Source organism: Triticum urartu, chromosome 4 (genome assembly GCF_003073215.2).
Source record: "Triticum urartu cultivar G1812 chromosome 4, Tu2.1, whole genome shotgun sequence".
Classification (NCBI taxonomy): domain Eukaryota; kingdom Viridiplantae; phylum Streptophyta; class Magnoliopsida; order Poales; family Poaceae; genus Triticum; species Triticum urartu.
In genome coordinates, this window is record NC_053025.1 from 124,981,145 (window position 1) to 125,002,733 (window position 21,589).

At 45.8% G+C, this 21,589-nt stretch overlaps 1 protein-coding gene across 3 annotated transcripts; it reads left to right on the forward strand.

The window, feature by feature from the left end:
* The first annotated feature begins 9,780 nt into the window (after positions 1–9,780).
* Positions 9,781–21,035, forward strand: LOC125551047 (protein ZINC INDUCED FACILITATOR-LIKE 1-like). Of its 3 annotated transcripts, XM_048714198.1 has the most exons (18): positions 9,781–10,308; positions 10,439–10,642; positions 11,048–11,088; positions 11,531–11,591; positions 11,716–11,818; positions 11,941–12,043; positions 12,124–12,177; positions 12,265–12,327; positions 12,413–12,462; positions 12,543–12,618; positions 13,304–13,504; positions 18,692–18,779; positions 19,190–19,275; positions 19,364–19,471; positions 19,699–19,743; positions 19,840–19,928; positions 20,365–20,408; positions 20,575–21,035. In XM_048714198.1, exons 2-18 carry the CDS (start codon positions 10,486–10,488, stop codon positions 20,676–20,678), a joined length of 1,473 nt encoding a protein of 490 aa, XP_048570155.1. In that variant the 5' UTR covers positions 9,781–10,308; positions 10,439–10,485; the 3' UTR covers positions 20,679–21,035. The 3 variants fall into 3 exon arrangements, with proteins under 3 accessions (XP_048570155.1, XP_048570156.1, XP_048570157.1); XM_048714199.1 differs by lacking the exon at positions 11,531–11,591; XM_048714200.1 differs by lacking the exon at positions 9,781–10,308 and having other exon boundaries at positions 10,542–10,642; positions 11,436–11,591.
* The last annotated feature ends 554 nt before the right edge of the window (positions 21,036–21,589 follow it).

The following is a 21,589-nucleotide window of genomic DNA, read 5'->3' on the forward strand; positions in this document are numbered from 1 at the left end:
CCTAAGCTGTCATTTCTTAAAAGTTTGGGGCTGCGACGCTTATGTGAAAAAGTTTTAGGCTGATAAGATCGAACCCAAAGCGGATAAATGCATCTTCATAGGACACCCAAAACAGTTGGGTATACCTCCTGTCTCAGATCCGAAAGCAATAAGGGATTGTTTCTAGAATCGGGTCCTTTCTCGAGGAAAAGTTTCTCTCGAAAGAATTGAGTGGGAGGATGGTGGAGACTTGATGAGGTTATTGAACCGTCTCTTCAACTAGTGTGTGACAGGGCACAGGGAGTTGTTCCTGTGGCACCTACACCAATTGAAGTGGAAGCTTATGATAGTGATCATGAAACTTCAGATCAAGTCACTACCAAACCTCATGGGATGACAAGGATGCGTACTACTTCAGAGTGGTACGTAATCCTGTCTTGGAATTCATGTTGCTAGACAACAATGAACCTACGAGCTATGGAGAAGCGATGGTGGGCCTGGATTCCAAAATGGCTCGAGGCCATATAATCCGAGAGAGGATCCATATATGAAAACAAAGTGTAGACTTTGGGAGAACTACTCGATGGTCGTAAGGCTATTGAGTACAGATGGATTTTAAAAAGGAAGACGGACAATGATGGTAAGTATCACCATTAAGAAAGCTCGACTTGTCATTAAGATTTTTTCCGACAAGTTCAAGGAGTTGACTATGATGAGACTTTCTCACTCGTAGCGATGCTAAGAGTCTGTTGGAATTATATTAGCGATTACTGCATTATTTATGAAATCTTGCAGATAGGATGTCAAAAACCATTGTTTCCTCGACGATTTTCTTGAGGAAAGGTTGTATGTGATACAACCGGAAGGTTTTGTCAATCCTGAAAGATGCTAATGAGTATGCAAAGCTCCAGCAATCCTTCTAAGGACTGGAGTAAGCATCTCGGAGTTGGAATGTACGCTTTGATGAGATGATCAAAGATTTTGGGTGTATACAAAGTTTATGAGAAACTTGTATTTCCAAAGAAGTGAGTGGGAGCACTATAGAATTTCTGATGAATATATGTTGTTGACATATTGTTGATCAGAAATGACGTAGAATTTCTGGAAAGCATATAGGGTTATTTGGAAAGTGTTTTTCAATAGAAAGCCTGGATTAAGCTACTTGAACATTGAGCATCAAGATCTATAAGGATAGATCAAAACGCTTAATGGTACTTTCAAATGAGCACATACCTTGACATGATCTTGAAGGTGTTCAAGATGGATCAGTCAAAGAAGGAGTTCTTGCCTGAGTTGTAAGGTATGAAGTTAAGACTTAAAGCTCGACCACGGCAGAATAGAGAGAAAGGACGAAGGTCGTCCCCTATGCTTAAGACATAGGCTCTACAGTATGCTATGCTGTATACCGCACCTGAAATGTGCCTTGCCATGAGTCAGTCAAGGGGTACAAGAGTGATCCAAGAATGGATCACAGGACAGCGGTCAACGTTATCCTTAGTAACTAGTGGACTAAGGAATTTTCTCGATTATGGAGGTGGTAAAAGAGTTCGTCGTAAAGGGTTACGCCGATGCAAACCTTGACACTAATCCAGATTATTCTGAGTAGTAAACTGGATTCGTATAGTAGAACAGTTATTTGGAATAGCTCCAAATGTAGCGTAGTAGTTGCATCTACAAGATGACATAGAAATTTGCGAAGTACATACGGATCTGAAAGATTCGGACCCGTTGACTATAACATCTCTCACAAGCATAACATGATCAAACCCAGAACTCATCAAGTGTTAATCACATATCGATGTGAACTAGATTATTGACTCTAGTAAACTCTTTGGGTGTTAGTCACATGGGGATGTGACCTTGAGTGTTAATCACATATCGATGTGAACTGGATTATTGACTCTAGTGCAAGTGGGAGACTGTTGGAAATATGCCCTAGAGGCAATAATAAATTAGTTATTATTATATTTCCTTGTTCATGATAATCGTTTATTATCCATGCTAGAATTGTATTGATAGGAAACTCAGATACATGTGTGGATACATAGACAACACCATGTCCCTAGTAAGCCTCTAGTTGACTAGCTCGTTGATCAATAGATGGTTACGGTTTCCTGACCATGGACATTGGATGTCATTGATAATGGGTTCACATCATTAGGAGAATGATGTGATGGACAAAGACCCAATCCTAAGCCTAGCACACGATCATGTAGTTCGTATGCTAAAACTTTTCTAATGTCAAGTATCATTTCCTTAGACCATGAGATTGTGCAACTCCCGGATACCGTAGGAGTGCTTTGGGTGTGCCAAACGTCACAACGTAACTGGGTGGCTATAAAGGTACACTACAGGTATCTCCGAAAGTGTCTGTTGGGTTGGCACGAATCGAGACTGGGATTTGTCACTCCGTGTAAACGGAGAGGTATCTCTGGGCCCACTCGGTAGGACATCATCATAATGTGCACAATGTGATCAAGGAGTTGATCACGGGATGATGTGTTACGAAACGAGTAAAGAGACTTGCCGGTAACGAGATTGAACAAGGTATCGGGATACCGACGATCGAAATCTTAGGCAAGTATCGTACCGCTAGACAAAGGGAATTGTATACGGGATTGATTAAGTCCTTGACATCGTGGTTCATCCGATGAGATAATCGTGGAACATGTGGGAGCCAACATGGGTATCCAGATCCCGCTGATGGTTATTGACCGGAGAGTCATCTCGGTCATGTCTGCATGTCTCCCGAACCCGTAGGGTCTACACACTTAAGGTTCGGTGACGCTAGGGTTATAGAGATATAAGTATGCGGTAACCCGAAAGTTGTTCGGAGTCCCGGATGAGATCTCGGACGTCACGAGGAGTTCCGGAATGGTCCGGAGGTAAAGAATTATATATAGGAAGTGCTATTTCGGCTATCGGGACAAGTTTCGGGGTCACCGGTATTGTACCGGGACCACCGGAAGGGTCCCGGGGGTCCACCGGGTGGGGCCACCTGCCCCGGGGGGCCACATGGGCTGTAGGGGGTGCGCCTTGGCCTGTATGGGGGCCAAGCCAGCCCCAAGAGGCCCATGCGCCAAGAGAAGGGGAAAGGAAGAGTCCTAAAGGGGGAAGGCAGCTCCGAGGTGCCTTGGGGAGGAGGCACTCCTCCCTGGCCGCACCCTTCCTTGGAGGAAAGGCCAAGGCTGCGCCTCCCCCCTCTCCCTTGGCCCTATATATAGTGGGGGGAAGGGAGGGTCACATAACCTAAGCCCTGGCGCCTCCCTCTCCCTCCCGTGACACATCTCCCTCCTCCCGCAGCGCTTGGCAAAGCCCTGTTGGAATCCCGCTACTTCCACCACCACGCCGTCGTGCTGCTGGATCTCCATCAACCTCTCCTCCCCCCTTGCTGGATCAAGAAGGAGGAGACGTCGCTGCTCCGTACGTGTGTTGAACACGGAGGTGCCGTCCGTTCGGCGCTAGGATCATCGGTGATCTGGATCACGACGAGTACGACTCCATCAACCCCGTTCTCTTGAACGCTTCCGCGCGCGATCTACAAGGGTATGTAGATCCACTCCTCCCTCGTTGCTAGATGACTCCATAGATAGATCTTGGTGACATGTAGGAAAATTTTGAATTTATGCTACGTTCCCCAACAGGTGGTACCGGTACGACCGGACCAACCAGGCCACCACCGCCCGAGTACCGCATCAAAACAGAGGCCTGACCGGTACTTGGGCGGTGCCTGGACGGAACAACCGCCCAAGTCTTTGCTGAGCAAGTTTGCGGTACCACCGCCCGGAAGCAGCGGTACAACGGCTGAGAGCTCCAAGCGGTACTACCGCTGGGGCCAGACAAAAACCACTCTCAAGAAAACCAGAATGCCATAACTTCTGCATATGAGCTCCGAATTGAGCAAACTCAAGCTTGTTGGAAACAAGACGACGAGTAGCATCAAAACAGCGACTGGATATAGTAAGAAGAGGCAGGGGAGGTATGCCAACAAATAGAGGAGTGAAACCTCCAACCGAGAAGAACCGGCAAAACCTCCAACATCGAAAACATCATAGAAGATGCATGTGAACTCCGTTTTCGATGAACTCGAGCTTGTCATCAAGATGACCATAAGCTCTAAGACTCACAAAAAGAACCAAACAAGAACCAAGAAAGATGATGCAAGGATGCAATGGTTTGAGCTCTCTACGAACGATACGATCAAGCTACTCATCGAGAGCCCCCCTTGATAGTACGGCAATCGATCCTATAACCCGGTCTCCCAACTACCATCATGAGACCGGTAAAATAGAAAACCTATCAAGGGCAAACCTTTGCCTTGCACATGGTCCACTTGAGCTAGATGATGACAATCTTGACTCCCTCAAGTTGGACCACCTTTCTTGATTGTGTTGACTCGATGAAGACTAGTTGATTGCTCCCCCATACTCCATTATGGGTGAGCCACTCTTTCGCACATCTTCACAAGTCCATTATCACCACAAAGGACGGCAAGCTTCAAGCATTTGATCTCTTCGTGATGCTCCACTTGAACTTGCACACCGCAACCTAACCCCACAAAGAACTCTCACGAAGACTATGGGTTAGTACACAAAGCGTAATTGACAATTCTTACCATACCATGGGATCACTTGATCCCTCTCGGTACATCTTCTGCGCTTTGTGAGTTGATCAACTTGATTCACTCTTGACTTAGTCTTGATCATCCTTGAACCTTTCCAATTCTCTTCATTTGAATGATGTCTTGAAGGTAGACATGAATGATCACACAATCTTCTTCTTCAAGACATGCTTGCAATAAGCTCAACTCTCACATGACCAATCTTTGGATAATTCCTTGAATAACACCTTGGTCGACACAAACTCTCCTTGAAACCAACACATGTACTCCAAGAAAAGCCTATGGACAAAACCTTCAAATATAACTCAAGGCAACCATTAGTCCATAGAGATTGTCATCAATTACCAAAACCAAACATGGGGGCACCGCATGTTCTTTCACAGTTGCAGTCAGGGGCGACACCTGCAGTTGCGACCTAGTGGGAGACATGCAACTCACCCCTGACTGAACAAAACACCACATAGTTGCAGAGCTGTCGAAGACATGCAGTTGCGAGTGGGGTGACACTTGCAGTTGCCGCTTAGTGGGAGACATACAACTCACCCTTGACCAGGGGCGACACTTGTAGTTGCGGCCTTGTGGGAGACATGCAACTCACCGCTACCAGACAAAACACAACATAGTTGTAGTTGCGTCGAAGACATGCAGTTGTAGTCGGGGGCAACACTTCCAGTTGCGACCTAGTGCGAGACATGCAACTCACCCCTGACTGAACAAAATACCACATAGTTGCAGTTGCGTTGAAGACATGCAATTGCAGCCGGGCCGACACTTGCAGTTGCTGCCTAGTAGGAGACATGCAACTCTCCCTTGACCGGACAAAGCACCACATAGTTGCAGTTGTGTCGAGGACATGTAGTTGAAGTTGGGGTTGACAGTTGCAGTTGTGGCCTCATGGGAGACATGCAACACACCACTACCGGACAAAACACCACATAGTTGTACTTTTGTTGAAGACATGCAATTGCTGTCGGGGCGACACTTCTAGCTGTGGCCTAGTGGGAGACATGCAGCTCACCCCTAACCAAACAAAACATCACATAGTTACAATTGCCTCGAAGACATGTAGTTGAAATCGGGGTAAGCGTCATTTGAAATTGCGGCGTACTGGCATACATGCTACCGGAACCTTTCCCTAACAACACATCACCGAGGTGCAATCAGGAGTGACACTTACAATTGTGTGCCTAGTGGTAGACATGCAATCACCGTTCTATTGACAAAACACCACTTAATTGAAGTCGCGTTGAGAACATGCAATTGAAGTTGGAGTGACACTTTGAAGTTCATGCCTATTGGCGAGCATGCAAAGGCCCCATTCCCCTAATAAAACACCACAACCTTACGGTCTATGTAAATAATATGATTTCTAGTTGATTAGAGAGTGAAAAAAAAATCAGGCAACAACGTACAAGGCCATCGACACAACACACATGTCAACCACACACAAAACTTGATGTCCAAAATCCATAGCTACCAAAACGAATGAGATCTAACTAATTCTCTGTCGATCGAGAAAATGACAAATAAGAAATAGCCCAAGAAAAAAAAGAGAACTATCTAAAAAGAAAATAAACAAAAAATTGAAAAAAAGAAAAAAGAAAAAAAATAAACAGAATGAAAATAAGAAAGAAAGAAAATAAAATAAAATAAAAAGTAAGGGCAACAAACACCCGTTGACTCAAAATCTCCCATAAAAACAGGATAAAGAGGACAAAAAAGCTGCACTGCAAAAATAACCGGAATGCAACATAAGAAGCCTACAACCTTATCCCACCCGTGTTAAAAAAAGAGAGAAGACAGCTTATGATGCCTATCTGCACTACTCGCACGACAGAACTAAGTGTTACGTGACCAAATCTAAGAATTGCAATGTGTTTTTGTCAGACAGAGAAGGACGTGAATGAGATATATTATTTTTCATAAAATTATAATAATATGCAACAGAAAAACTGAAAATAAAACAAATAAACAAGGAAATAATATTACAAGAAAAGATGAACGAAAACAAAACTATAAAATAAAAAGGGACAAACAAATGAATCAAGGAAAATGCCACATTCCCCTAAAAAAAGGAAAATGCCACATAAAAATGCCAAATAACCCGGCAAAAGAAACTAACAAAAAATGGAGACGAGTAAAAAAAGGTTGGATTGCTTGGTTTCGAATGTAGCCAGGTGAAAGAGACACACACTGGAATGGGAAATGTGGAAGATGCCAAGCCCACCACGCATACCTGCACCTTTCACAAACAAAAAAAAAGCACTAAACAGGCCGGCTGTATCCCTGCACGGGCCTATTTCACAAGAAACAAACAACATGCACAGATTTTGAAGCCCCTAGTGATCTAATGCGGGGGGTGGGGAATCGACCGAGACTTGGTAAAAAATCAGTCGACTGATTTTTAGCCCCTCCGTTTCTTTTTCTTTCTTTTTTTTCTCTTAGCCCGATTGCATGCGAGCAGCCGGATGCCACCACCCGGCCATTTTCTTTTTTTTTTTTGTCACGGGCAGCTGGATTGCCGGGTTCTCCACGGAAGCCAGCGGCCGGGACGCGGCAGCAGCCGATGCCGGGGTTCCGGAAGCCGGCGTGGGGGCGAAGCCGGCGCCGGCCGCGGGCGGAGGCGACCCTGACGGGACGAGGAACCCGGCCGCGGGCGGAGCCGGAGCCGACCGGGCGGCTGAAGCCGGCGGGAGCGGAGCGGGCCTCCGGGTTGACGCAGATGGGCGCGGATGGAGCCGGCCTGGATGCGTGGAGGCGGCGTAGCAGTGGCCGGGGGTGCGGAGACGGCGCGGGAGTCGCGACCCGGCTGGGAGCAGGCCTGGCCCGCTGAACATGCAGGCGCTGGAGCCGACCCGGGCTAGCAGTCGCGCGTGGGAGGAGCATCCGGCGCGGACCTGACCGGAGCGAAGGTGAGGCAGAGCCGGCGCGCGCGCGTGGAGCAGCCCGGATGGGGACGGCCGGCCATGGGGCCGCACGCAGGCGCAGCACAGGGGGCGGCGCAGGCGCGACCAGGAGGAAGGCCGGCGAGGGCGTCGGGGGCGGCGCAGCCTAGCGGTGGTGATGCGGGAGGCCGGGGCCGGCTTGCGGGAGGAGCCGAAGGCGGGGGCACCGGGAACCTGGCGACCGCGTGGTTGAGGCGGGGGGCCGCGGGCGCTGCCGCGCGGTGATCCGGCAGCGGAAGTCGGCCCGGAACAGCGGCTGGCTGGAGGCGGCGACGCCGAGGCACACGGCGGAGTCGATGTGAGGGTGCGCGGAAGCCGGCAGGCGGGCCAGGAGGCGGCCGAGTGCGGGGCGGAGCGAGGCCGCGCGCGTGAAGTGGGGTGGAGCCGGCCGCGTAGGAGCAGGCGGCGGGGCGAGCAGAAGCCAGCAGCAGCTGGTGCGAGGTCGGGGGAGCGAGCGCCGCGGGAAGGGGCGAGCGCGCACCTGCGGGCACGCGGCCGCGAGCACCGCCGCGCGGGGCTATGCGGAGGATCGAGAGGCCGGCGCCCTGGGGCAGCAGGATGCAGGTAACGGCGGGAGCAGAGGAGCTCACTGGTGTGTGCTCGCGCGTGCGGACGGACGCGCAGCGAGGCAGAGCAGCGCAGCGGCCAGAGCGGAGCCGGAGCAAGGTGGAGGAGTGTGCGGAAGCGGCGCGGCTGGCCGGAGCGAGTGTCTGAATGGCAAGAATCCAGGCAGTATCCGTCTCGCATCCGGCCAGCGTATAAGCAGAATACGGCCATTGTCTGACTTGCGTCTCGGAAGTGTATTGGCAGTGTACAAGCGTTAGGCTTGTGTATCGCTAGTATCTGGCTATGGCTTGACCATTACATGACTTGCATATAGCTAACTTGCATATATGATATGTGGAGGAGCGAACGCGCGTTTTGGCCGGAGCACGCCGCGACGCGGAGGGAAGTAAACACGAGCAGCGCGTGGATGGACATGGCCGACCGAAACAAGGCGCCGCGCACGGCGCGCGCGTGAACGGATGACTGACGTTGCGGTGGTGATGACAAAGAGGCCGACGGCGAGGACGCGCCACCCCTTGCGACCGCTCTGGGGGCAGGTCGATGTCGAGGCCCCGAGTGCTACCGAAGAGACGGCGCGACGCCGTGGCCGAGGCGATGAAAAAAAAGGGTCCCGCCCGGACTGCTAAACCAGCAACAGCGCGGTAGCATAGTACCGCCCCACGGTGGGCGCTAAATGTCGTGGTATTCTCACGGGGGAGGGGGGTTTGCAAGACGACATATGCTATAAGGTGGCTTCGTGTGAGGGCAAGACTGCTGTCGAAATATTTAGGGACGGGTATGCGAGTAGCACGCGCTAGTTTACCCAGATTCGGGGCTCTTCGGAGAGATAACACCCTACTCCTGCATGTCTGAGTATATGTGGAATATCTGTAGTACAGAGTGCTCCTGAAGCTGTATCTAGATGAGTGCTATATGCTACTAGCCTCATGTATGTATCTGTTGCCGGGATGAGCAAGCATGCTCTAGTGGCCGAATGAGTGTGTGCTCATACGTGTGTGAGGATGGATGGATGGCTAGCTATATATAGTGTGTAGTGGGCATGGGACATGGCGTTGGCTGTAAGCTATCTTGGGTAGCTTACAAGCCAAGCCATGTATGAGGCATGGTGCATGTGATGCTTGTCTCCTGGGCACTTATAGAATAGTGCCAAGGAGACAGGTACACTATAGATGATGGCGTTGCGGTACAGCTGTCTCGTCCGCGGTATGGCCGTCCCGTCGGGGTCTTGTTGGTGTCGGGTCAGGCTGCAGTCGGCAGCCGGCTGGTTGGCGTAGTCGGCAGCCGGCTGGTTGGCGTGGTCGGCAGCCGGCCGGGCAGAGCAATCGGACGGGGAGCCGACAGAAACGGCCGGGCAGTCGGACTGAGGGCTTTGCTAGCCCCGATATCTTGATTTATTGTCTCGCCGTCTTCGGAGTATTCGTGTCTAATTACTCTGACAACTTTTTAACAGGCTTGAAAAAGATTAGGCATGTAAAGATCAAGGGATGGGAGAGAGCATTGTTTGGAAGACGGCACGTGCGACCGACAAGATGCCATACAATGATCGGGATTAGGTGATATGAGACAGAGAGTATTTCCAAAGTCTTGCACATCCCAATCAACCGTATAATTACGGTGATGGAGCTAGCTCCTGGGGATGAGCCATCCTCTGTTTAATAGTTGCGTCTTCCAGGTTAAGACAAACCACAACCGATCACATGTATACTTGCGCAGCCCACTCTACAGGTTTTGGGAGGAGAGAGAGAGAGAGAGAAAATGTCCATGGCCGCCAGCGATCGAGGCAGGCCACCGTTGATGAAGACGGGGGAGAAGGTGGCGGGCGCGCGGTGTAGCATGAGGGGCCCGGGAGGCTGGGATGCTGCGTCCACGTCTCTCAACAAGATTCGAGAACTGGGAGCATCGTTTTCGGTTCATGTCGGCATTTATTTTCGTGTGATGATGTGTTGGAATCGGAAATCCTGGCTATCGAGGAAGGCCTTATGCTGGCCTCACAATGGGGCAGCCTCACAATAGACATCGTATCTTATCGGATTGTGTCGAAGCAGTTAGGATGATGCAGAGTACAAAACAAGATTCAAGAACACATACATCGTACAGAACCAGCACACATGTAGGAGTACATATCAAAGCACTATTTGGAGAACAGACACGAGAGACTGGCAAGACGCCACGCACGCGGATCAACTAGGATTGCAGGTGAAACCACAGCATAAACCAGTTCCGAGGACAACATTATATGCATGTCTCAATCAACTTGTGCCCACGGTCGGTGAGCACATGCATAAAAACCACCCCATCGCCCTCGTTTATTAATCGCGCTGCACAGATCGAGTGGAGCTGAGCCACTGAGCGGCGAGCCTGGATAAAGGATCGATGGCCGGCGGCGAGGCAGCAGCACCGTTGCTGGAGAAGAAGGAGGCGGTCTACCGTGAAGGGTGCCCAGGATGCGCCGTGGAGCGGAGGAAGGCGCTGAACCCCGGCGTCCCCTACAAGGAGTTCTTCCACATCTGGACCATCATCCTCGCCTCATGTATGTATCTACCTAGCTACTGGTTACTTCTGCATCACATCTCTCTCTGGGAGAGCTTCGTCTAGCTAAACTGGACGAGGCCAGGTGATGTGAAGCAGAGCATTTTGAGTGGTAGTTGTTCTGTTTTGGTACCATCTCAGAAGATCGGTATGTCAGTTTGGCAGCTTAAGCTGCTGCAGTAATCCATGGCAGAATCAACGAGGAGCATCAGTTTCTGAAATGTCTGCCTAATTAATTCCTGAACAATGATACCAATTATTATGCATGATTGCAGCTACCCTTGTTCTTACAATATACAGTACTTATGCACGATTTTATCTACCTTTGCTCTATTTTTGTGCCATCTGTTAATTTGAGCATCAATGTAAAAGGTGTATTTTTAACTCTTTGCCATTCTCATTCTAGGTTTGCCAGTATCGTCGCTATTCCCCTTCTTGTATTTCATGGTACGTATTGGTAATGTAAAAGAAATAACATAACATTTGGGATCAAAAGAGTACAAAACTCGGCCCATGGAATTATGTGAGTACATCGGCTTTTTTTCAAGACATTAAGCTTTGCATTGTAGGAAATGTTTAATAATGAATCTTGAAACTATAAATACGCTCTAGTTTTGTCTATGTACTACATAGTTTGTGTCTGCATTACATATTCATTTGTCATGTTGTTATTTAGTTCTCCAAGGTTGTAATACGTTATGATATCATTTTACTGACATAAATTGCATGCTATCTGCAGTATGGAACAGTGTTTTGTACATTAGTCCTGACTTGGTTATTTATGTTAATAATAGTGTAGTACTGTATCTATGCAAATGTCGGCCCAACATTATCCATGACCAAAGGTATCCTTTGAAACATATTGTGTGATACTCCTCTCAAATAATAGATACGAGACTTGCACATTGCCAAAACAGTAGAGGACATTGGATTCTATGCTGGGTTTGTAGGTAAGACCCTTCCAAATTGTTGGAACTCTAAGTTCCAAGAGTGTTATATTTACAGATAATACAAACGTGTTGGGCACTCTCACTCTAGGAAGAATGACCAATGGCCTATTCTGAATCTTTGTAGGCGCCTCCTACATGCTTGGTAGAACTTTAACCTCCACTGCTTGGGGGATGGTAGCAGACCGCATTGGGAGAAAGCCAGTTATTGTGCTTGGAATTTTCTCCGTGTTAGTATACTTCTTCTATGTTTGCATAAGAATGAATTTAGGTACTAGCTAGCGGTATTTTGCTTTCACTATATTTATATGACACATCCCAAATTGATGATGTGAAATTTATAATATCTCAGGCTTCTATTCAGCGCTTTGTTTGGACTAAGTGTGCATTACTGGATGGCAATATCTACACGATTTCTTCTTGGTTCTTTGAATGGCATAATTGGACCTATAAGAGTATGTTGGTTGTATGCTCTGAAGTTTTATTTGCCATTTGAACAAGTTACGGCTGTTTACTTGGCAATTGATCGTTGCAGGCTTATGCTATTGAAGTTTGTCGACCAGAGCACCACGCTATTGCATTATCACTTGTAACTTACACATTATGCTCCAAACATTTTCCATTGTACTCTAATTCTATAGTTTAGATAATGCATTCAATTTTTTTGTATGAATAGGTTAGCACAGCATGGGCAATAGGTCTCATTGTAGGACCAACGATTGGCGGGTATCTTGCACAGGTATCCATGGAAACTGTAGTAGTACATGAGTTACTGTATCCTATATTAATCAATCCATATTATGTTACATTTACTTTTTTGGTAGCCTACAGAAAAATATCCAAAGTTATTTCCCGTCGACTCATTATTCGGAAGGTATTTTTTGTTATTGTGAAGTTATTTACCGTCGACTCATTATCCTTCAACTTACTAACTACTGAAATATTGTTTTTTAGGTTCCCATATTTCTTACCTTGTCTGTGTATATCAGTCTTCAGCTTTCCTGTTCTAATAAGCTGCATTTGGCTCCCAGTATGTGTCGTTAATCCACAATGTTCTCATTGCTTATACATTTTGCTGCAAATGTGCGAACAAAATATTCATCACATAAAGATTCTTTTTACAAAGTACCCTAATGTAGGGTGGTCTAAATATTGGGAAGTACCTGATGGTTGTGCACTAATCCGATGGTATGCTAGGATCAGTAGTCCGATGTCTAGTCATGTCAAAGATTTTATTGTAATCAAGCTCATCGTTTTACCATTCCAACTTTTATCACCAACTTTTGGGTTCAGTAAATGTTAGATTATACAATTATGACTTATTTTTTATTTTCCTATGTAGGAGTATTACTAGTACAAGTATTCTGCGAAACATGATACATTTTGATGCATGTCTCTAGCTGTATAGTTACCAATAATGAATAGTAAGGTTCACCAATACATTTTGTGTGCTCCTAAACTCTTAGCAATTTAACCAAAATATGTGATAAGTTTCACAAGATAATGCATAACCACATATTGTACTACTTATCACTTGATTCTAGTTTTCCCTTTTTTCACTAGTAAAGTATCCCCTGAAAACAAGGCATGCATGCAGCTGATTCGCTAGACCTAAAGGCCTTACTTGATTTGGTCCTAATTTGATAAGATCCATTGTGCACTTCATGCTATCTTTAGCTCTTAATAACATAACTATAACATTACATAAATTTCAGGAGACACTACATAACCACAACAGTGACAAAAAGGAAGATCAAGCGAGTGAATCTTTGACTGCAATTGTTTCTAATTCAGAAGAGATTGTCGAGCATAATATTACTTCAACAAAGAAAAACAATGTATTGAAGAACTGGCCATTGATGTCATCTATTATTCTGTTCTGTATCGTGTCCTTTGATGACATGGCATATTCAGAGGTATTCTTTGAAACGGGTTTGCTTGAAAACTTGTTGTTTCCAATGTCTCGTTTATGGTGTTTCTAATAGCTCTTTTATGGTGTTACTTTAAAACTGGATGTTTTCAACAAAAAATATGGTCTCATTGAGCCTTAGATAAACTAATAGCAAACACATCCATAGTGAAAGGCATGATTAATTGTTCATATTGTTTTCTTTGATACAATGATGATAATTATTTTAACAAGTTAGACACGGCATGAATAATCATATGTTATGTTGTCTAAGCTAGATAAATTTTCCAAATAGTTTGTATTATATTATATAAAACACAACTAACAACATTACATACACATCATTTTCTTATCGCATGAGTTAATTATTTATCATCATTGATGATCGAGTTGGTTAAGCCAAAATACCATTGATACAACAAAATGAATAATCTCCATACTTTTTTTCAGTATATCTTAGTACTCCTTGCTTTAGTCACCATGGTCAATAAATCATGTTGGAGTTGTGTCGAATATAGTGTACAAGGTAGGTTACAGTTGAACTTATAGTTGTATTGTGTTTAGATAGGATATGTAGTCGTGTCCTAGTAGGACACTTGTATCCTAGGCCTCTCATATATAGCGGGGCTAGACATACGATGTAACATATGCCAACATAATAGCACAGGAACGTGGGGGAGCCGGCAGCATGTGCCGGTGTCCAGGGCAACCTGGTGCGGTATTGTGGCGGTGTCATGGGGAGGAGCGCCCATAGTCATGCCCCGAGAATGTAGCCATATCGGTGAACCTCGTTAACAAATCTCGATGTCGTGCTCGTGTGATTGCTTGGTCCTCGGATGATCGACGATATGCCTTAAATTTATTCTAACAAGTGGTATCATGAGCTAGGTTATTTGAAGATCGTTGTGTTGATCAAGAGGTGGCCGAACCGTGTTGATTTCGTTCGTCGTGAACGGCGTTCGTGGGTATCGGCGTAATCGGACAGCGGCGGAAAAGAAGCAACGGAAAGCTGGCAGAGTTCTCAACGAGATCAGAAAGCAGCAACAAGGGATGCGCGGCGATCGATCTGGATCGATCGGGCGAGCGTACAGGCGCGCGTGCGCATGGCAGCCGGGAGGCTGCGGCCAAGCGAGGCGATACGGCCAAAGGCCAAGTTGGACGCGGTTGGACGGACGACCGCTTGCTGGTCCATGGCTGACTGGTACGCGCTGGGCTACCCTGATGGTTGAGATAGCTGGCTTGTTCGCTGGTGGCACGGCGGCAAGAGACTTCAGAGATTTGTTTGGACCAAAACGGAGACCGAGTCTCCACGTGACACGGAGATAGGCAGGCAAATCAATCGGCGGAAGGACAAAATCCATCAGCGAAAGAGGGGCTTGGCAAAAGCAATAGCTAGCTTCACGAGTTGTGCATTGGAGCTACGTGAAAAGACCAAGTTTGGCTGAATTTTGCTATTAGTACATGGGGTGTACCTCATCAGGTTTTGCTCGTGTACTTGAGGCATTGCAGTGGAAGCTCGGTTAATTTTTCATAGCGCCAGTCATACGAAGAGTTATGGCGCCAACGGGTACCTAATTTGAGGTGAAGAAGTTCACGGAATCGAAAACCTTGAGTTATGGCAGACACGTGTGAAAGATTTGTTGGAACAACAGGGATGCTTGAACGCGTTGCGGGAAGTCATGCCAGCTGAGATGAAATTAGCATGTGATGGATGGAAATTCGTGTAAGAAGATTTTGGAGTCTCGAGCGTGTCATACAGTCGAACAAGTTCGGCTGGGTCGGACTGGACAGTCTGACGGGATCGACGCAAGTCGATTGGTACAGAAGATGGTGATGGGATTGGCGACGACGACATAGGAGCGTGATACTGATGATGACCGACTTCTGGGCGTGGACACATGTGGCGCAGGCCCCGAGGGTTTGTGTGGCTTCGACAAGACTATGGCGCGGGGTTGATTCAAGACGGTGTACACACGGAGCTTGGAGTCAACGGGGCGCAGGGTGGCACGTACAACCACCATGGAGTCATGTTGAAGGTGGAGCTGGATTGAGGGGCTACGATGTAAGGATCGGGGAATCGAAGCCTATTCAGCAAGGGGGGAAAGCGAGTGACATGCAGTTTTGACCGGAGCCCGGTGGTCTGATGAAAGCGTGAAGCTCGTCATCGGTCGGTGATAATCGGTGGTACTCTGCAGTGAAGGTTGAGTGGCGTGGGTTCGCGACCCTTGAGACTCGATTAGGACAGCGGAGGCTCGACGCGGTAATAGCGGCGAGGCATGCGGTATGCATGGGGCATGGAGACGGGCCAGAGCTCTGGTGGTCATACATGTGATGAGACAATTGCGAATTTGACTCGGGATGACTACAAGCAATGGTGAAATTCCTTCAAGTTTTAGATAGGCGGTCAAGAAAGAAGCGGTGATGTTGAGTTCAGGTAGCTCTTACGTGTGACACCCAATATATGAGTTGTTCACTTTCACGCAGGTCAGTGATCATTGTGTGATAGCGTTAGACTGATACTCTGGAAGTTGGGAGCACAAACTAACTAGAGTAACAAAGAACTTAATTTTGCTCGAGTGTTGACTGTGGTCAAGAAAAGAAGGAACTACAAGTTGTAGGTGGAGTCACATGGAGTCTTGGAGTAGCAGCGATACTCATGGGATAAGCTCAAGTCCAATGTATATGAAAGTTTGACGCATTGACAAATTCAGGGTGGTGGAAAATATTCGCCAAAGTGAAGTTTGTTGGAGTTGTGTTGAATATAGTGTACAAGGTAGGTTACAGTTGGACTTATAGTTGTTTTGTGTTTAGACAGAATATGTAGTCGTGTCCCAGCAAGACACTTGTATCCTAGACCTCTCATATATAGCGGGGCTAGACATACGATATAATCTATGTCAACATAATAACACAGGAACGCGGGGGAGCCGGCAGCATGTGCCGGCGTCCAAGGTGATCTGGTGCGGTATTATGGTGGTGTCATGGAGAAGAGCGTCCATAGTCATGTCCTGAAAATATAGACATATCGATGAACCTTGTTAACAAATCTCGATATCGTGTTCATATGATTGATTGGTCCTTAGATGATCGATAGCATGCCTTGAATTTATTCTAACAAATCAGTTGGCCCCTGCGTCGCCCGAGCGGTGACACGGGCGGCGACCTCAACTTCTCAGGGCAAACCACCCCTCCCCTCCTGCTTCCCCTTCCCCTCACCGCTGTCGGCCAGTCCCGCCAGGGCAAAGCCCTGTGTGGCGCTCGGCAGCAGCAGGGAGGTTATTCTCTCCCTCCCATGCCATGTTACGGTGCTCGTGGGATCCATCGCTGATCTGCGTTCGCCGGCGCCGCCGTGGGTCAGTGCCCTCCTCTGCCGGCTGAGTACAGGGACCGTAGCCAACAGGGATATGGTCGCGTACCTGGCCGTGGTGTGGTTGGTCTTTGGCTGGGCCATCTCACATCCAATCTGGATGGATGGCCGCCTGATTGGACTACCTCCCGCGATGGCAGCTATGGCCAGGTGGGCTGCAACTACTCCGGTGGTGTCAGCCGGTCCAGGTGGGCTGCCGTTGCTCCTGACCGCCGGGTTTCGACCCGCCTCCACTCTCTCGTGGTTGGCTTGGTCTGGACTCGACGGGTGTGCGCCGAGGACGTTGCACTAGTTTGCATTGTTGTGGGTCGTGCTAGGCCGGCTTTGAGCTAGGTGGAGGGAAAGGACCAGCCGGTGGCCCTAGTGGTCTTCGCCCGAAGGGAAAGGACCAGCCGGCGGCCTAGTGTCTGTTCTATGAAAAAGGGTTTTTCCCTGCTTTATAGGATTTTTCCCTGCTTTATATTATATAAAAGCAACGAACCAATCATCCAACACATCAGTATAAAGTACAATCAAATCATAAAGTCACGCTAGGGCACAACAGGACAAGCCCCAAACAAAGCTAAAAAGAGCTAATCTGGCTCGGAAGGTGGTGGCGGTGGAGGCGATGGTGGAGCAAAAGCCGACGCCGAGGAACGAAGACCCGCAATGATGTTGTCGATGACGTCTCGGTCGCGCCACTTGCTAAGCGGTCTCCAGAGCTGTAAGAAGCCACACATTTTATAGATCGCATCAGTCACACAGCACGGAATCACGCGTTCGATGACTAGTTTATTGCGGATACACCAGAGGGTCCAAGCTAGGGTACCCAAAGCCACCAGTGAGTTCCGGACTAGCCATCAATGAGTTCCAGACTTATCCTTCGAAGGAAAATAAGGCCTGGCATATATGGCGCTCTTTGGACATTTTGATTGGATAAGGGCTGGCCGTGTGCACCCGCAACATTAGCATAACCAGCTTCATCGGGTATCACGAAGCATTGTATTGTCGACACCTTGGGACATGTCAGTACCAAGATTTTCAAGGGATCAACACATGCGGAGAATGCCATGGCGTGGAGGACCTGCAAGTGGCGAGGCGAGGTCTTGATGAGATTGAGACTTTGCTTCACATGCAGTTGTTCAGACTTGGCTTGCGGGATATGTTCCCGTCCAGACCGGACACGAGTTTCTGTGAGTCTGGTGGTACATGACTTACAGTAGTGGCCTCCGCAAGTGGAGGCGGCAGCATTGGAGGACTTTTTTGTTGGTGGTGCTCCTCTGAGTAACGAGTCATGATTTTCATGGTGAAAATCTAAGATCTGGCCTTTATTGGTTGTGCCTGGTAGTGGCCTTGTTGAAAACATTATTTTGGGAACGTGGTCTTTCTCAAGGGTGAAAATCTAAGATATTTGATTGGGCAACGACAACGCTTGTGCATTGTTTCCTTCCTGGATGTGTTGCTTTTGGAGAACCTCCTTTGCAGTCCGAGTGCTGTCTTTGGTGGTGGTTAGAGTGCTACTACTGCGGGTGATTGATCACCGTGGCGGCGTCTTTTTCCTTTTTTTTGTTCTTTTTTATTTTCTTTTTTGGTTGTGTAGATCCTGAATGTTTTTAGACATCTTGTTGATGTAGAGGCTGGATGTAATTGATATCGGCTTGATATTAATATACTCCCCTTTAAAAAAATGGTTGATAAATACGTTCAGATTATCCCACTGTAAACTATGTGAAAGAAGAAAAAAATTGTCCTTTGGGACATTTCGTTTGTGCCAATAGTCAAAATTAGTGTAGCCTGAAAATTTAGTTTCTATCACCTTGACACTTATGTTTCGGATCACATATTTAGATATTCTCCTTATGGGCTGAAAGTGACAGAAAGTATGGTGGACTAAGTTTCTCGTCTGAGGATGTTGGTCAGGTTCTTGCAATTACAGGTATGGATGTTTGTTCTATATTATAATAATCTGCATAACCTTAATATGCATCGGTACTTTAGTCCACTTCTTGTTCCTTATTTCATATGGCATCCCTTGTTTGAGTTGATATGCTGGTGCAGTAGAGAAACTGAACAGCACACACCATGGTTGGCAAGATCAAGTTAAACAATTTTTAGTTGACAAGAGAAAGAGAAACAATTTTGTACTCACAACTCGAATTATGTTGTCTTGCGGGTATGAAATTGTTGAATTATGATATGTTGTACGATATGCTGGAGTGTCTTCACTACGATATGAAAATATGCTAATGCCCCTTACCTTTTATAAGAACCCCTAGTTTAAAATAATATTGTTCTAATTTCATACTACAATACTTGTAACTAATGATTTCATATGTTCGTGTATAGGTGTTAGCATTCTTGTATATCAAACATTTATTTTCCCACGTATTATCAGAGTTTTGGGACCAATCAATACTTCTCGTGTTGCAATTGTGAGTTCAAGTTATACATGATTGTATTTCAATGGAAGTTCACTTTTCATTTGAATCGACTAAATATTAATGTGGACTAATTTTGCAGAGTCTGTCTGTGGTGCTTCTGTTTACATATGCACCAATCACACATCTCTCAAGACCTTGGTCGTCAATAGCAGTAAACATCGCATCGATTCTTAAAAATAATTTTCTCGTGAGTATCCATATCCTAAATTTTAGTATGGCATTTTTAAGAATTTATGAACACCTTGATACATGATTCTTTTCTATCTTTGCAATGACTAATGCGAAGTGTTTTTATGACAACAACCTCCTTTTGTAACTACTACCTTATCGTGTACAATGATTTTTTTAAAATATATACATCAATTTTTTTCTCAGTATTCTTACTAACATCGTCCATTTTCACATACTTATCAGATTACCATTGTTACTAGTTCTTTCATTCTTCAGAATAATTCTGTGGTACGTGTCTTTATATTTTATTCAATTACATTTCGTGCAGTTACATTTTCTGCAGCTTTGTAATTGTCTCTAACTCTCTATACATGGGACTGACAGACTCAAGATCAAAGAGCAACTGCAAATGGCTTAGGCACCACTTTAATGTCCTTTTGTAAAACATTCGCGCCAGCAGGAGCTGGAATTGTGTAAGTATAAATGCATATTATGTTAATATTTCATAGGAACATAAGCTCTTGGCTTCTATTTTAGAGCGACATCAGATACATTTTCTCATATTTCAACCGCCGCACATCAAATTTCCGGGAAAAACATAAGCCATATCATTCATCCTTAATTAGGTTTAAACTTTTTTAGATAGGGGAGTTACTATTTACACCAAAGATATAAATATAGTGACCAATAGGGTTGGAACTACATATGTTAAAACTAGATCAAAGTTAGTTTCAATTACTTTTTACGTGTACTACGAATACAATGTAATCCTAGTGATCACTGTACTTATATCATTGATGGAAATGGCACCAATTTAGTTTGTTTCTAAGATAAATTAATCATCCACAAAAGTGTGTAACATGTAAAGGTTCTAATGTTCACATATTTAATAATTATCTGGTAATGCAGGTTTTCATGGGCACAAAAACGCCAACATGTTTTCTTTTTTCCAGGTAAATTATATGGAATGAGTGCTTTATCATTTAAAATAATAAATGAACAAATTGATTTGTTTAGTTTGTTTTGACGGGTATATGCTTTTATGTATAATTAGACAAGTAAAATTCTGCAAACATCCTATTCTTGTTAACTCCTCTTTTTTGGTTTTGCTATATGTAGGTGACCAGATGTTGTTTTTTCTTTTGGCCATTGTCGAGCTTGTGGGACTTGTTTGGACATTCAAGCCATTTCTTGTTGTGCCCCATCAGTTTTCTTCAAATTAGCACTCTAGATTTGTATTCCCTCTGTTTGGAATTATTTGTCTTGGAAATGGATGTATCTAGAACTAAAATACGTCTAGATACATCCATTTCTTTGACAAGTAATTTCGAACGGAGGGAGTATGTGTTATTATGAGTGCACGCCTGTATTGTACTCTTCTTACAAAACTGTATCCATACTTTGGCGGTATACGCAGTTTGAATCGGGTTGTAATGTAATTACGCGGTTAGGATTGCGGAGTAGCTGAAATAAGTAGAAAGTCATTTTCAAGTGCCATTATTATCTCCCTGCAAAAAAATACTGCCATTATTTATTAATTACAGAAAAATACTATGAAAAAATACTACGAATCAAATGCATCCCTATTGTCCAATTGTCATGGAGCTTTTTCTTTTGGGAAATCCTACTTTGTATACGTGTGCATGTGTGCACTCTGCTGTTGCGGCATCCTAATGAAATGTTTTCCTTGTAGAGAGAGCACATGCATGAATGCAGGATTCTACACATCATGCTGACATCATCATATTAATTGTTTTCTTTGCTTTTTTAAAAAATTATCTCGCAAATAGTTAATTTGATTAGTGATCCGTTTTCTTCAATGACTTCGTCTCAATGAGGTCATCAAAACAAACCCCCACTTTCAATCATTTTTACACCATCGCCAGCTGCCAGATGATTCTTGTTTCAAGATGATTGTCTCGACTCTCGAAGATTGTGTACAGCTACTGTGCAACAGTTTTGTATGTTTTAAAACATTGTGATGCTATGGACAACTAGAGAGTCAATATCTAATGTTAACAATAAGTAAGAAGTGGCATCACTCCTCTCCCACATTGAGCTCGACCGTGTCTGAAGGAGCAAGCATGCCCCCCTCGGCCGGCCGGCGAAGCTCGCTCGCCTCTTACATATCGGT

Coding starts and splice junctions, on each gene's coding strand:
- LOC125551047 (XM_048714198.1), top strand. CDS start 10,486: ATGGCCGGCGGCGAGGCAGCAGCACCGTTGCTGGAGAAGAAGGAGGCG. Junction 13,505..18,691: donor ATGACATGGCATATTCAGAG/GTATTCTTTGAA, acceptor TCACATATTTAG/ATATTCTCCTTATGGGCTGA. Junction 19,472..19,698: donor TTCTTAAAAATAATTTTCTC/GTGAGTATCCAT, acceptor CATACTTATCAG/ATTACCATTGTTACTAGTTC.